General features: G+C 50.1%; 5 protein-coding genes across 5 annotated transcripts; 3 read left to right on the forward strand and 2 right to left on the reverse strand.

The window, feature by feature from the left end:
* Positions 1 to 3,755: 3,755 nt before the first annotated feature.
* Positions 3,756 to 5,555, forward strand: LTR84_012579 (uncharacterized protein; the record flags this gene model as incomplete). Its single annotated transcript, XM_064856098.1, has 1 exon — positions 3,756 to 5,555. The coding sequence occupies one exon, from the start codon at positions 3,756 to 3,758 to the stop codon at positions 5,553 to 5,555; it is 1,800 nt and encodes a 599-aa protein (XP_064707998.1).
* Positions 5,556 to 7,316: 1,761 nt separating this feature from the next.
* Positions 7,317 to 8,792, reverse strand: LTR84_012580 (uncharacterized protein; the record flags this gene model as incomplete). The annotated part of the gene is made up of 1 exon (XM_064856099.1): positions 7,317 to 8,792. One exon carries the CDS (start codon positions 8,790 to 8,792, stop codon positions 7,317 to 7,319), a length of 1,476 nt encoding a protein of 491 aa, XP_064707999.1.
* Positions 8,793 to 9,806: 1,014 nt separating this feature from the next.
* Positions 9,807 to 11,242, forward strand: LTR84_012581 (uncharacterized protein; the record flags this gene model as incomplete). The annotated part of the gene is made up of 7 exons (XM_064856100.1): positions 9,807 to 9,953; positions 10,013 to 10,140; positions 10,192 to 10,262; positions 10,314 to 10,381; positions 10,440 to 10,532; positions 10,584 to 10,955; positions 11,042 to 11,242. The coding sequence occupies 7 exons, from the start codon at positions 9,807 to 9,809 to the stop codon at positions 11,240 to 11,242; spliced, it is 1,080 nt and encodes a 359-aa protein (XP_064708000.1).
* A 591-nt stretch (positions 11,243 to 11,833) lies between these two features.
* LTR84_012582 (uncharacterized protein) lies at positions 11,834 to 13,758 on the reverse strand (the record flags this gene model as incomplete). Its single annotated transcript, XM_064856101.1, has 5 exons — positions 11,834 to 12,033; positions 12,079 to 12,226; positions 12,274 to 12,334; positions 12,379 to 13,592; positions 13,645 to 13,758. 5 exons carry the CDS (start codon positions 13,756 to 13,758, stop codon positions 11,834 to 11,836), a joined length of 1,737 nt encoding a protein of 578 aa, XP_064708001.1.
* Positions 13,759 to 14,141: 383 nt separating this feature from the next.
* On the forward strand, positions 14,142 to 15,849 carry LTR84_012583 (uncharacterized protein; the record flags this gene model as incomplete). Its single annotated transcript, XM_064856102.1, has 2 exons — positions 14,142 to 15,273; positions 15,332 to 15,849. 2 exons carry the CDS (start codon positions 14,142 to 14,144, stop codon positions 15,847 to 15,849), a joined length of 1,650 nt encoding a protein of 549 aa, XP_064708002.1.
* Between the last annotated feature and the right edge of the window lie 316 nt (positions 15,850 to 16,165).

Below are 16,165 nucleotides of genomic sequence, written 5' to 3' on the forward strand. Positions count from 1 at the left end.
TGGCCAAGGTCATCTGTACCCCGTGGGTCGGTTATGCCTAGATCTTCGACCCAACTCTATTTTGTCCTCAATATGCCTCCTTCGTCCAGATAACTTGTTCTTCAACCTCGCCATAGCTCGACTGGTTCCGAAGTCAAGTTATCTGGCTTCATTTCACAGTATGGCTTGCTGGAACGGGCCTCAACAATACCGACAACCACAGCAAGCACCGCTGCATGCTTTATGTTCATCAATGGACCTCCGACGGCCCTGACTTTGGGCCGGCAGATTATTCAAGTATTGCCACACCAACGGCATGGTCCAAGTCTGACCATCGCCAGAAGGTGCAACATCTTGATTGTCACCAAGCCAAATACTGCAAGCATGGGTATTGCATGTCGTCTACGACGACATGCCATTCATCAGCCTTTCAATCAGCGTCAATCATGGAAATGTCCCCAGACTCTGCCTATACTGTTTGCCATGTTGTAGGCAAAGAAGGGCTGATCAACACATGCTGATGCGCTCAAATTCGTGCTCAGTATTTCGTGGCTGGGTCACAGGTTTCGTGCAAACTGGCTTGATTTGCCACCACTGACATCGACCCCAGGACGTGCTGAGTCCAACATGGTCACAAACACACTCTGCCTGCCGCATTGAACACCAGGGACGAGCACGTCGTCGCCATAGACCTGCAGATTGAAACTGTGAAGCTCTCACATGTCGTTGATAGACCAGGCTCCTGCGGCGCATGTGATAGCCGAATATGCTGCACGACCGCTCACTGGCCAATTCTTCATTCAGGTTTCAATGGTACCGCCAAGGATACATTGATGGCATCGGTCAGCAACTACCATCAGGGCCCATGACATGTCACCATATCTCATTGCTCAAACGAGATGCTGGCTGGGCCCACTCGTGGAAGAGGTGATGTTGCAGTGTCGTTGTCGTATAACTAACTGCCGTTGGAGCGACCGTTATCTGCGGGCATACGCGATCCTGAGCAATCATACTGCTCAGTGGTGAGAGTCTATGGCTTGGTTCAGCAGGGATCATGCAATGACAGCAGCTTTCCGTTCCTCCCCAACCATTCAGCGTAGCTTGCGGATCGACGGTACGTGTGAGTATGCGCAAGAGGGGCCTCGCGCCCTCTCCTACTCGTCGAAAACATACTTGATGGATCACCTTGTCGATGGACAATGCGGCTGATGCTGAAAGTGCCTGCCAACGACTCCATCGATGCATAATCAGAGACATATGCAGACCATTTCTGGTCCGTGGATCGAAGGGCCGTACTAGGGCCCAGAAGAGCATGGCGGCTGGGTGAAGACATTGCAAGTCCCAGCCATAAAAATGGACTCGCCCCTCTCGAGTTCTTGCAAACCTTTCAAGTTTCGTTTCGACGACCCAACCGAACCTTGATCTGCTTTGTCTACTGCTGTTCAACTCATTCATTTGCAGTGTTGAGAACACGTGTGAATACTTCAAGTCATGGAGCATATGAACAGACCAATGAAAGCGAGCAGATGCGCAGGTAGATGCCACTCCGATTCTGCAACGAACTCGCCTTTAATCACGTTGCACAACATGGGTCGCTAACCATCTCTTTAAGATGCCGCAGAGCCAATAGCCGAGTTGATGCCACCCACTACCGCGAGGGTGTGTGACTCAATCATACAAGGTATGTATAAATTCCGATCCTCTCTGTTCACCGTTCGTCATTGACACCTCTTTCTCCAGATCAACCCTACAGTCTGGGACATGATGAAGTGCCAGAGAGAGTCCTCCATCGTAATAACCGAGCTAAGGCATCTAAAGGTGATGAACAACCACCGCCGCCTCCCCCTCGACCTCAGAGACCCAAACCTCTTCCGGGCACGGATTGAGAGCTACATTGATCATGGCTGCCGGAGGTTACTGTCATCTTGGAAACACAGACTGGATGATGTTGGCATGGAGCTCGACAACAGCCATGCGCATATAGTGAAGCGACAAATGGATTTGGACGTTCACTAGCAGGTTGGAAGCACACATACACTCTCTTTTGGCTTAGTGAGGACAGCGGAGCTCGCGATCTCAAGCTCAGCGACTGGTCTTGGTCATTGTATCTCGGTCTATTCTACATATCAAGCCTTCCCATGAAGTTAATATTACGATACTATCTGTTAGCCGTGCAAATCAGATTCCAGTCGACGTCGTCCGCAGCGGCGTTGGGCATCAGTGCCGGGGAGCAGGGAACCATACTTTTGGAGTCGCTGATGCTGATGCATCCTGAAGAACACATATAGCCGTACAGTTTTCAAAGATCCCACTGAGGGTACATGGTCATAGGCGTAGGCGAAGGGACAGCACACCATCTCCGAGCACGGGAAATACCAACCTAACATCCTAGATTTGGGGGCAAGTGCAGAAATCTAGCCAAGGTGAATCTAGAAGCCTGACGCCGAGTACTGGAAAGCCAGAACTGATACTATCAAAGGCTAGAAAGGACTGAAACAGAGTCAGTCGTACGGCCTCTGGCTCAGTACGTGGCCGAGGAAGGGATGAGCGTGTTACGATCGCATTTTTCCGTTGATGCTTCTGGCTCATCGGATCTTGTAGTGGGCAAAACCCAGGCCCAACTTGGTAAGTCGATAGCGCTTTGTCAACACCTCGTACCTTCTAAACTACTGACTCTGTACTTGGTGGTGGCAGCGTTGCTGCTCTGACGAAAAAGAGTGCCAGCCCTGTGTCGGTAGTGGTTGCCCTGGAATGGTATAATAGCCTGGGCGCTGGGCATCAGTACCTGCCTCGGTACCACTAATAAGCCTCTCCGGAGTCTGGCAACCACGATCAGAGTGGAACCGGCGGACAGTCTTCAAGTCCCAAAGCCGCCAAACGACCTCGACCTTCCCAATAACACGTTGCATACTCCGTACTTCACAAGGTTTCAAATACCCAGTAAGCCAGCAAACTAGCAAACCAAAGGCTTTGCTGATTGACGTGGCCACAAATGGTACGTCCGTCCTTTGTTTGCTGCATCCGTCCCGGCTCTCGCCTCGTGGACGTGGATCAACCCTGGTCCGATTTGCCCTCATCACCTCCCGCTTCCTAATGGTTCAATCACAATCAATGGGTAACCGTCCAGATCTGCTTGCTCTCGGGCCCTTCTCCAATAGGCCATTCAATGCACGTTACACAATGGCCAGCTAGGCTTGTGACTCGGCCATCCTTGCGCCCAACTCCCAAAATCTCCAGCTCCCCAATTCGGATCAGCTCCATGTCCAATGCGCCCGGTACTAGGCTGATGCAAAGGCCGGTCCTTTGTTCTCAGACTTGAAATGAATGCGGCCCAAAACTGTGCTGTAATGTGCATCGAACAGGTCATATTCTCTGACCCCTGGTCGTGACACGCAGCGCATGATTGCCTTGACTGCCTTGACTGCCTGAAGAGGCTGTCGCTATGCCACCGACCCCTCCCCCGTGTCAACCTCAGCACATTGATGTCCTTCATGGTAGGGAACAGCCCTGTCTTTCCAACCAGGCAAGCAATTCTTAGAGCTACTCCGAGAGTGGACGAGCTGTGACTGCCCATCACCATGGCGTTGCGAATTGCCAGATTTATGATTCTTTGACGATCTTCTCAATTTTCCATCCTGGGGTAAATAGGGCAGGAAATGACCAAGGCTCCAAAGCACATCTTGGTATCTCGGTGGAACCTCAATCAAGGCTTCAAAGCCCTATAAACTCTGCATGGTACACACAGGTCTGTCCTGGTACTAGGCTTCTACTCCACGATGGCCTCTCCACCTCGTCGTTGCGCCTCCAGGAAGGACTGGGAAGACCAAAAAGCGGAGATCTACGAGCGATATCTGGTGCAAAACCTGAAATTGAATATTGTTACAGATTTTCTCAACCAACAACGTGGCTTTCAAGTCACGCCTCGCCAGGTCAAGGCCAAAATCAAAGAATGGTCTTTTGACAACAAGAGAACCTTTGGGCATCACTACCGTGCCATGTTGGTGGTTGCCGATCATCGGCGAAACATTCTTGGCCTCGACACTGTCTTTTTAGTCCCGAAAAACGCTTCCACCGAAGAGGTATGCCCGGCCCGCGTAAAGAAGGAGGTTGATAGACAGAGAGGCGAGTTGCGATTACGATTGCCCAACTTCGAGGAGGCAAAGGCAGCCCTCGAGGCAGGCAACATTACCTGGCATCTTCCTCGGACAGAAAACACTGCAGACACCCTTCAATTTCTGACGTCACATCAAAATCATTCAGACATAAGCCTGAGTCCAGCTGCAGATCCGCTATGGTTGGTGACTGATGAAGCAGATGAAGCGAATTCGTTCGGATATTCTGTACCGAATTCGCCATTTGAACCCATGATCGGCTCGCCTGCGACATCATTTGGAGCGAGCAACACCGCAATAGAGTCTTTGGTGAACTTCGCCGAGTTTGGGATGCATACTGGCCACGACATACAGCAATATCAGATTCAGGCGCAGGCACAATGGACTTTTCACACTGCACACCAACCCGTCATGGCGTATGCATTTCACGACTTGACAGCTACTTCAGATGTCTGTTTGTCGTGCCCAAGTGAGCATCAGAACTTCGACCTTTTTGATATTATTCAGTGCTTGGGTCGTGCAGACGAATCGAAAATGCATGTAAGTCAATGGGCTGGTCCATGGTTGTGGCTTGCCTTTGGCAATCAACTGGGACAGCAAACTAGCAAAGAAGGTGGTATGAACGCGCTAAGGAGGACACTAAGACTACAGCCTGATAATCAGTACGTTTTCCCCTGCCTCAGTGGGATGATCACGGTCCTTGGTGCCTGGGGCAAAGACGCTGAACTGGGAGACTTCTTGAGAGCCAGCTGTCTTGTTATCGATGAAGAGACCAACCAGAACCCGATATACAGCTCAACATTCCATTACGCCCTGGCTGTTCATCAGGAAAATGACGTCGATAAACGAAGGTATGGTGAGAACTTTGCGCGTACCCATGAGCCAATGAAACTTGTCTGGCAGGAAGATCATCCTAACGTCTTGGTTAACATCTCATTTTGGGCATTTTATTTGCTCGATGAGCGAAAATTTGCGGAAGCCATTGCACTCTTGGAGCGCTATCTCCCATCCTTTATGGATGTTATGGGAAGACATGATCTCTTCACTATCAACTGTCGCGCTATCTTGTCCCGTGCGTACGAAGAAGTGGGTAATTACTCTGAAGCCTCACACCACCTCGAGCAAGCCCTGGAAGTCATTGGAGACCAGCGCTGGGTGGTTAGTGCAGTAAAATTGCGACTTCAAGGTAGACTTGGAGAACTGAAGAGGCAAATGGGAGAGCTATCCTCTGCCGAGCAATACCTCCGCCACTGTGTTGTCGGCAGAATGGAATTATTCGGCCTCCAGGATGCGGCAATTTGGTGGTTTATCGATATCTTATGTGAGGTGCTTAGCCGCAGTGGCCGAAATGGCGACATCGATTTGCTGTTACGTGATCTACAGCAACGCGACGACTGTCCCCAAGGTGAGATTGAGGCGCAGTGGAAGAGGATCAAATATCGGATGCGCTGGGGCAGGCAATGAATGTACCACCGCCTGCGAAATGGTTCTTCTGAGTCAAACCAGAGAGGCATCAACCTCGGATGGAGATTGATCGCAGGCATTGATTTGCCATCATTTGATTATTTCTTGTTTTCGGGATGGTATGCTCAAGGTTAGGCTGTTTGAGCACATGCGAATTGAAGCTCGCAGCGATGTGCTTTTTTAGCCAATATTTCGGTAAGGACGACTGGACAAGCACACTTCTGTTCAGCGAATTGTTGGTATTCTTTTCTGGCTTCTCAATGTCTCGGCCTGGATGAGGTGTTTTGAAAATCTGGTTGATGTACGCACTGCGCTGAAGCGTATGATCTATTCGATCTGGTGGAGAGGTATCTCTGGCTTACTGATGGAAAAGAAGGGGAACTCGGAAGGCTGTTTTGAATCTATGGAGTGATGTTATATCACGCGGTCATGACCCAGCTGAGTGCTAACCAATCTCAGGGATTGTTTCCCCTGTTTCTTGCTTCTCACAGAGCTCGTTGTTGGGTCAATCCGGACCTCCAAAGAAGAATAACAAAAATAGAAAAGGGGCTCCTTGAGCCTTTCATCTTCTTGCTTCCAAATGTTCCAGACGTTTCGTCGAAGGTAGAGGCATGCGACTTTGCTAAAGGACACCATGTGTGACACTGCTAGTGAACGGTCGTGTAAAGCCCTACCTATTAGATATCTACATCATAAAGTCACGCCCGCACGCCCGCCCCGTACCAACATTCTCGAAATCCGCCCACCCCCTCCCCAAACAAGACACTCTCAAAATATCCGACCAACGCTGCCAAAGAATCCCCGAAAAGAGCGCTGAAAACTTCTCTCCATCCCACCCAAGGCAAATCCGCCGAAACACGCCGAGAGAGGATCTAACTATACCAAGGGGAACAGATCTGGCATAGGAATCCGCTTCCGGCCCGCGTCACTCGCCGTTCATTCAAAACCCAATATGAAGGTCCTGGTACCCTTCTTTTACCTTTTAGCTGGTCACCGAAGCAATTTGGAACAGGCGGGGGTCGGCTCTTCAACCATGTTGGGATGACGAGAAGTATGGTCTGGTTGGGTCCGAGGGGCTGGCTAGGTAATGAGGAGGAGGAGTAGGAGGAGACCATGGACTTCTTGGGTGAACCCGTCGAAGTCATGTTGGTGCTACCCTCTCGGGATGTTGTTCACGCGATGACACATGGCACAGCTATTATGCAGCTCTGCGGTCACAGCCTTGTGCTGTCCCGGACACGAGCTGCCCCACGCGTGACAGATAGTATGTCGTATACATTCGGAGTTTTTGGTTTCCGCGGAGCGTGAATGTTTCTTTTGCGTGTATTGGTTAAGTGATTGATTATGTTCTGTAGGCGATGCTTGGGACCTCTGGCCACCATACCTACACACCTACTAGCGTTTCCCTCCCTACCATGGGTAAGTGATGTTTCATGCTACTCCCCACGCCATTGGTTACGGTACGAACGCAGTACCCCTGTCCGCTTCTCGCCCTGTGTCGCGAGGCATCAGTGTTGCCGAGAATAGCCTCCGCCCACGTCAGCCCATGAATGTCCAGTGTACAGTTGTTGAAATTCTATACGATCGCCCATCTGGTTTTGAGGGTCGTTGATTAAGCATGAAGGATCAGTCTTGTCTGGAAGAGGCTCTAATACTGTCGTTGATCACGACTGCTGTATATACAAGCTAAATCAGGTAGCCTCAACCGTGCATCAACCAGACAACTAGGGCTTTTCTGCCTGACATGTCGAGTAAGGCCGATCAGGCTCTGGATGGGCTTGCAGACTTCGAACGGGCTGGCTTGTTGAAACTGGAATCCCGACTCCGGTAAATGCCATCAGCCAGTCTGACAGCCTCAACCATTTGTGTGACATCGTGTACTCGGACGATCTCAGCACCACCAGCCACGCACGCCGTCACCGCTGCAGCCGTGCCGAACTGGCGCCATTTCGCCTCCTCGACACCAGTGATCTTGCCGATGAACCCTTTTCGACTAGGGCCGATGAGCCACGGGTATTTCGAGAGATCCACTTCGTCGGGGTCGCTGGGTGGTTTCCGCAGCTCTGCAAGGCTGCGCAGTAATTCGAGGTTCTGTGCTTCGGTCTTGGCGAAGCCGATTCCTGGATCGAGAATGATGCGCCACGGCGGAATCCCAGCCTTGTGTGCGGCCTTGACGCGCTCCCCAAGTTCCCTGCGCACGCCGTTCACGACGCCATCCGGGTACTCGGTGAGGGAAGTCATCGTCTTGGGATTACCGCGCATGTGCATGAGTACAATTGTCTTGTTCAGCTCCGCGACGGTGGGCAACATCTCATCGTCCAGCAGGCCACCAGAAACATCGTTGATGATGTCCGCGCCTGCTTCGATACATTCGCGCGCAACCCTGGCATAGAAGGTGTCGACACTGACGACGGTGTCTTGTCGGTTCATGCCTCTGCACTGCGTGATGTAGGGAAGTACCCTGGCGAGCTCCTCCTCTGCGCTCAGAAGCTCGGCGCCAGGGCGCGTGCTCTGACCGCCAAAGTCGATGATGTCGGCACCCTCCCCGAACCATTTTCCAAATATCATCCGTGCATCGGTCTCTTTTGGAGCTTTTTCTCCAGAGAATGAATCTGGTGTGGCGTTAAATATAGCCATGATCAAGGTCCGACGTGTTGGATCCTGGCTTCGTAGGAGCGGTATATGGCGTAGGGGCCGGATCATCACGATGGATGACATAGATGGATCGTGGGTCAGGGCATTGAGATGTTCACGGATAGTCCGCCCTGGTATTTCTGGAGCGAATCCTCGTGGCAAAACATGATCGGGTAGGATGTCGTTGAGAGGACGGAGAACGAACTCTCGTTCCAGCATAAGCTTGTGGGGTACATCAAGTCGTGGATGGCTGATTTGCTCGTCATTGTAAAGCAGTATATCAAGGTCGATGGTCCTTGGGCCATTCGCTATGGTGCGTTTCCTACCGAGCTCATTCTCGATATGTTGCAAAGCATGCAAAAGAGGTACCGGGTTGAGCTCTGTTTCTATTTCACAGACACCATTTAGGAAGGGATCTTGGGCGTGGTGATACATAGGCTTGGTCTCGTAGAGATGACTAAGCTTGGTAACTCGGAGATTCGATTCTTTCATAAGCTTCAACGCGGCTTCAATATTTTCCACACGTCTGGTGAATGTCATGTTGCTCCCGAAGGCGACGACAGCCTTGTTGGGCAATCTGGTTTGAGGGGGTTTCTCCTCCATATCTGAGATGGTTGACTGAAGTCGAGTCTGAGTTATACTGGATCTGCGAGACTGTGACCTCGAACGAGTCTGGTTGCCATGACGAGATCTTTTCAGACCAGCCACGGCGAAGCCATGGCTGTGGGGGATGCCCAGATGTGGTGTCTGTCTTACGAGAGAGCACTCGAGCACCTGACGGTATCTGGGACAAAACAAGTTGGAGAGACTGATAGAATGAGACAATCGAGGCAGGGACATCGATGGTATCCCAGGGACTCCACACTTCAAGGGCACACAAACCAAAACCTTCAGTTTCTGTGGTGAGGGACTCGAGATTTCGAGATGGTGCTCCAGCTGACCATTTTAGTCGGGAAAAAAGTTAGCAGACACTAATTGCGCACTAGCGCGAGTCTAAGAAATCCGACAGCACATCAGGCATCTCAGCCGAGGAATTCTTTGGAGACCTCTCGAGTCACTTTGAGAGTCACTGGCATCTGGTGTTGAAATCATCTTCGGAGTGTGAGAGAAATCGTACTCGGTTTCATTATGAATCGACGATAAGAAATACGTCGGAAACTGACAGCGTCAGCAAGTTACGAGGAAGGTAGGGAGAAAGAGGTACCTAGGTACTTACATTTTTGGTTGTCACGGCAGTCCGCTCGGTATCATACGATGTACGAGCCATGTGCTCCTCAAAATGAAGCCGCCAACCCCAGAAAGTGGGCGTTAGTGCGGGCTAAGGAGCGGCTCCAATTCCTTGCTGAGTATCTGCCTCGGTACTTTGGAGGTCTCCACGACACCATCACCACATCTGCGCTCAGTCCTCACCCACTGGCCTGATCCTCCTCCTGTTCTTGTCGTTTATTATTGATTACTTTTGTCTCAACCATCTCGGCTTCATTTCTATCTCTTCTTCTATATCACCGCTCTCCAATCCACTCCCATCTCGCCCTCTTCAATCAACGACGTATCCATTCCTGCCTGCGACATTCCACTACCCTGTCCTAGACAATCCCTGCGAATCTATCCTTCAACATGTCTTCTCCACAACAGCTGAGGACTACGGTCACAGATCTCTTGAAGATCAACCACCCTGTCATGTTGGCCGGCATGAATGTGGCTGCTGGTCCCAAGTTGGCCGCCGCAGTCACAAATGCCGGCGGTATTGGCGTTATTGGCGGTGTAAGACAATCCACATGTGATTCAGTTAGGTATATGGTGTAACTGACATCATGGAATAGGTTGGCTATACCCCAGACATGCTTCGAGAACAGGTTGCCGAACTCAAGGGCTATCTGAACGACAAGAATGCACCCTTTGGTATTGATCTCCTCCTACCTCAAGTCGGTGGAAGCGCCAGAAAGACAAAGTGAGCATATACCTCCAATCCCCAATGTTACCACTTGACTGACCCTGTCAGCTACGATTACACCAAGGGGAAGCTCGGTGTATTGGTTGATATCGTTATTGAATCTGGGGCCAAGCTGTTTGGTAAGACATGGCCACGTTCAACATAATGCGTCTTGCTTACCTGGGTCATAGTTTCGGCTGTTGGCGTGCCTCCTCGTGAGATTGTTGATAAGCTCCACAAGCATGGCGTTCTATATGCCGTAAGTCAAACGCTACAAGAAATCGACTGGGGCAGATTATTGACTACTTGACTTGCAGAACATGATTGGTCACGTAAAGCATGTGAAGAAGTGCCTTGACCTCGGCGCGGATATCATCGTTGCTCAGGGTGGTGAAGGTGGTGGCCACACTGTAAGCTGCTTGTCCCTTTTATTCCTTTCCCCTTGCTAAAGGCTCTGATAGGGTGATATTCCCACTACCATTCTCATCCCAGCAGTTGCCAAGATTCTGGCCGATGCACCCAACTCCAAATTCACAGGTAAACCAGTTCAGCTGGTGGCTGCAGGCGGTATCTTCAACGGACAGTCGTTGGCCGCAGCTTTGATGTTGGGCGCCTCCGCCGTCTGGGTCGGAACGAGATTCGTTCTCTCCGAGGAAGCCGGTGCACCAAAGGCTCACCAAGAAGCCGTCCGAACCGCCGGCTTCGACGACAATATCCGGACTATCATCTTCACTGGCCGACCTCTCCGGGTCAGAAACAACGAATATATCCGCAATTGGGAGGAGAATCGCCAGGCCGAGATCAAGACTCTGACTGATAAGGGTGTCATTCCCGTAAGTGTTGACCTGTCCCAATAATGCCCCTATTCCGCCACACCCCAAAAAGTGTAAATGGTCACTAACACCCCATCTCCTATCAGGTTGAGCACGATTTCGAAGAGAAAGGTGACGATCTCTCCGACGAAGACATGGAGAACGCCCGTCCATTCCTGATGGGCAAGGCCGCAGCCGTGGTCAACGAGAAGAAGCCCGCACGCGTCATCATCGACGAGTTCGTCAACGATGCTGTCGCTGAGCTACGGAAAGGAAACGCTCTCATCGTGTCCAAGAGCAAGCTATAGTCGTCTACTTAGATTGTTGTCGTTTGTATCGCCAAATGCTGAGAGCTTCGCTCGAACTATTGTATATCGTAGTTTTGAGTAATTTTGGTGTGAATCAATTGTGGTTGAAGTCCCATGTTTTGTCTCGTGTTCTGTAGCTTCATCCGTGGTTCAGGGATTTTAATTTGGAACAGCAGCGTGAAAATTCCTGCGTGTGGCAGGGCCTGCCGGTTTCTACGCTTCTGGTCAGAGAATGGTCCTCCACAATGTGGGGCTACCGGCTTGAAGTCCACACAACAGTGGAAGTCACGGTTGCAAGCAAAGATGTTCATGGACAGCAAGTGTATGGATTCTACTATCTCGATGTCCTGGATCTTGACACCTTGTGGTCTGTCCCAAGTTAAACATGCTTTTCTGTTTGCTAACTCTCAACAAGTGGTTTTCATCTGCGACGGAAGTTCAATAGAGGAACCCGACGACATCGGCCTGTGAATGTCAGACGGCACATCCCTGTCGATAACTATCGCCGAAACCATCGTCCTCTTCGGTGTTGTTGACCATCACTGCCCTGCTCGACTCAACTGTGTTGATTCCCGAAAGTTGTAGGGAAGCTCAAGCATATTCAGAGTTCACCTTGCCATACTCCTTGTTCTTGTACCACAAAGAATACTCAGTGTGAGCGGAAAAGAACTTGACCTTGATCTCAAAGGACAGATAATAGTAAGGCAGGCCATCTGCACCTACTTTGGTCGGGATCAGCGTGGTAGAGATGCTGGACAAGTTGGCGGTCAGTTTCACCAGCCTACTCATATCTGTGGGTATTAGCGCTTGTCACAACGTGAGAGTGGCTAACTCACCACCGCAAGGGTAGAGGGGGGCCTTGGCGTTGCTGCGAGATGAAAAGCTGTAGAGCCTAACGGAATGCTCGTTCAGTGGCCCGCCTGAGATTAGTTGCGTGCTTAGGAAGTGTGCCACTAGAGGTTTCTCTTGGTCGATTTCGTCGCCCTTAATTCGTCAGCATGAAAGACACCAAAGCAGCTGGATTCTCATACCTGCTCAGTAAACCATTTCATAGTTGTAACGTCGTATCTTCCCCAGAACGGATTCCAAAACCTATGTCTGTCAGTATAGCATAGAGACATAAGGTTCATACTTACTTTCTGTGACTTTCATGGGCTCCTCCGATGAACGACGAAGCAATTCGTATTCCATATGCTTTGCGAGCGATACGAGAAGCAAGAGTGATTCTGGAAATTCCAGGAACATCTTCGTTCAAAGCTCTGATGAGTGCTCCTCGTACAACAGCAGTCCAGCCATGGGGTGGCTGCAGAACCTCAACTGCATCGCCAACAATCTGTTCAATACATTTGCGGAGATAAGGAGACTGGCCGAATCCCCCAACCAAGATCACTGCCTTCGCCATCTTAGTTTGTTTGAGCTGATTCTTTACCAAAGTTGTGATGCTGGCAATGACAGGTTCGAAGAGAGCCTTCAGAACCGAGGTGTTGATGGTCATTTTTTGACGCTTGATTCTCTTTGCGGCATCGTCTGCTAGCCCAGGAACGCGAATGATCACATCTTTCTCTTCGCCTGTGAACTTGCGCTTGGTTGAGCTCTCGAAATCAGCCATCGCGTCTTCGACGGTATCATCACCGACTCCCTCAACATCCTCCAGTTGGGATACCAGATATTTTCGGAAGATGCGATTGAGAAAAATGCTCCCGCATGCATCTCCACTACCAGCAACAGCCTCACGAATTTCCAGCTTGGGCTCAAGGCGAGTCACACTGTATGATATCAGATCCACAGTGCCTCCACCAGCATCACATAGAACGAAGGTGTCGCCAACGTTGAGATTGTGTGGATCCATGACATCGAGAGCATGCACGACCGCAGCTTCGGGCTCTGATATGATTCGAATATCAAGACCCATACCAGCATCGATACCACATTGCTGAGTGCGAGCTTTGGCGGCATCGTTCCAGATGGCTGGTACTGTGATGATGTATCGAATAGGTGTTGAGTTGACAACCCCTTCGCCGAGCTTCAGCTTGAGGATATTGACTGTATGTTGTCTCAAACAACTGAGATAGTCTGTGGACAGTTTAACAGCACCAGAAGCACCGTCGTAGAGGGGAGGAAGTGCCTTTGGATCGGGAAAATTGATGGTCAGGCGTGACACTTCGTTTTCGTGAGTCGGATCGAGGTCGAGTTTGAACCACTGATGGCGAGCTTCATCATCTTTGATCATGAACCCCCATCTGAGTTCATCTTCGTCGTAAATCATTTCGGTGGGAACTTTGTCGCTTGTGCGCGCTTCCAGTAAACCATCTGAATCTGGCCATTGCACGATGGTCGTCTTGACATCCGGCTATCACAAAATTAGTCTGTATGTAATAAGGTATAGGGTTCAAGCAACTAACTCGTGCAGTCTGTGCCCACATGATGCCAGAGAAGGTGGTACCATAGTCCATGGCCACGAGGATAGCACGCTCCATCGTTTGTACCGAGTGATTGGTATCGCTTCTCGATGCCATGTTGTTAAGAAGAACTCCAGGAAAATTACGAGGACGAGGGCAGAAAAAGAGAAAGAGAGAGAGAGAGTTGGAGATAGAAGGAGAGAGGGTTGAAGGGAAGAAAAGGAAGAGGTGAAGGAATGAGTGAGTGAGTTTTTCTTTCTCAACAGGCAACCCAACAAGCTGTGGGTGAAGTGCATGTGGCCAACGCGTACGGTCGTCAGTCAGTGAATGAAGTCCCAAGTGAGGTTCAAGTGACTGCCTCTTGCCTTTGACCATCAACAAAGCTTCCACTTGTTCTACCAGTCTTCACCTCGTTTCTGCCTTTTCCACCCTTCATTTTTCTAAACACTTTTGCCTATTCCCCGGTCCAAAGTATTTTCTCCATCCCACTTTGAAAAATCATGGCGGTCAGAGGAATGTATGACTACCTGACAGGGCGATCGACCTCCGGCAAAGGAGCGACATCACAAAGCGACCATCAGCAGAAGGGGACTCTCAACAACCCAGATCTGAACATGATCGACCATACAAACCACAATCAACATCAAGACCCGGAGGCTGACATCTCAGAAGCTCAGTCTAGCCCTGATCCACTAAATCCAGCAGTAACGGGCTATCGCTATCATGATGAAAATTCCCACAACGATCAGCGCAAGAGTACGCACTTTGCTGCCATAGAACCAGAAAAGAAATCACGCCTCAAAACACGAGCCACCCATAGCGACAAATTTGTCAAGCATCGACACGAAACGGACAACGATGGGCCAGACGTGACCTTTGAAGGATCTGCTTCCGACTCTCGGATGGAAGCATTCGCAGAAGCTTACAAAAAGGTTCAACATCTCGAAGCTGAATTAAAGGATCAACAAGTGATCAACAAGAACATGGTGGGAGCAGCGAAGGATGAAATTGACCATTGGAAAAACAAATACTGTAGGGCGAAGGATCGTCTCGATGACCGAAGCATCGAAATCAACAAGCTGCGGGGGGAGATTGACACGTACCAAGCGGAGTTGAAGATATATGAGGGAAACGAGGCAGCATATCAAAGAAAGAATGTTGCACTCAAGGACCAGCTGGAGCTTGTTAAATCGCACCTTCAAGAACACAAGCTGTTGAACCATAATCTCGAGAAGAATCTCGAGGATTGCAAAGAGCGCATTTTTCGTTCGCAGCCATTCCAGGGCCAAACTGATACAGAGCTTCTTAACACATATACGAATTTGTGTGACAGCATCGACAAATGGGTGTACAAGAGTGTGGCGGATGGAGAGAACAATGTTTTGCGTCTGGGTGATGTGCAATCGCGTTCTGATGGTCCCATCGCCTTGGGAGATGCCTTTTCGCTAGAGGAAATCGCTGCTATTCGTCAATTCCCAACACTCGGAAATGTCATGGTGAGCGCTTTCATCATGAGGGCTCTTGGAGCAGGCTTTCTCCACAACGAGTTCTCGCGATTTGGTCTAGACGCAGTGACGAACGATGTGCTGGGTGGTATTGCCGCAGGTGTGCAAAAGCTGGAACCTGCGAAAGGTAAGTGATCGACCCTTGCTGTGATCTTTGCTTGGTGAATGGTCTAACTTCAGCGTAGCAATCGAAGACTGTCAGTCCTGGAGAGCGGACTTGCAACGTGTGCTGGATCTGTTCAGTACAGCTGCTGGGAACAAGCTTAAGGCGTTGAATGACTGGCAACTCCGAATTCTCCAATCCGTGGAATTGGTAGGAATGTCTGATGAGGCAGTTGATGACATTAGATTGGATTGTCAAGCATTTATCCTGGAGGCTGCAATGCTTGCAGAAGGCATGTATTTCTCAACAAGCTCATACGGTTTTCGCACGCCTGCTCTGGGAATTGGGACGCCATTATCAGCGCAGGATCTCAAGAAGTTCAACGTGATTGATGGCAGCACCGGTGCTCTCTTACGACCTAAGAGAAGCCCTATCGAGGATCGCAATGGAAGGGTTGGAGAAATGGGCTTTGCAGTGTTTCCAGCATTTCATCGTCACAGGGAAGGGTCGATGAGCAGTGTTGAGCTTTGCAAAGCCACTATCGTGGTTCGATTCGACCTTCCTGTCCCCCCAGTGGGAAAACCAAAACAGACGAGGTAAACGACAAGATCCTACGCCTGTATACTATCTAGGTATAGGGAAGTGGTTTGTTCTTCGTTGTGAACTCTCATACCTCAGCGTAATCGTCTAACATGGAGTCGAATGTGTGGCTAAGGACAGAATTTGACATGGGAGGCAAACCGGATTGTCTCGTGCAGATCGGAATACAGAATTAGAAGAGCATCGCAATCCAGCATGAATTCATGACTAAAAAAGCTGCATAGCTGGTTTTATGGGGAGTGGTACCCAACTTGTGGCAAAGGTTATGTAATTACAATGAGATCCCTCGAAAGTTCTAGCCTTGGCGCAGAGTAGT

This window comes from Exophiala bonariae (genome assembly GCF_035927105.1).
Source record: "Exophiala bonariae strain CCFEE 5792 chromosome Unknown scaffold_8, whole genome shotgun sequence".
Lineage (NCBI taxonomy): Eukaryota > Fungi > Ascomycota > Eurotiomycetes > Chaetothyriales > Herpotrichiellaceae > Exophiala > Exophiala bonariae.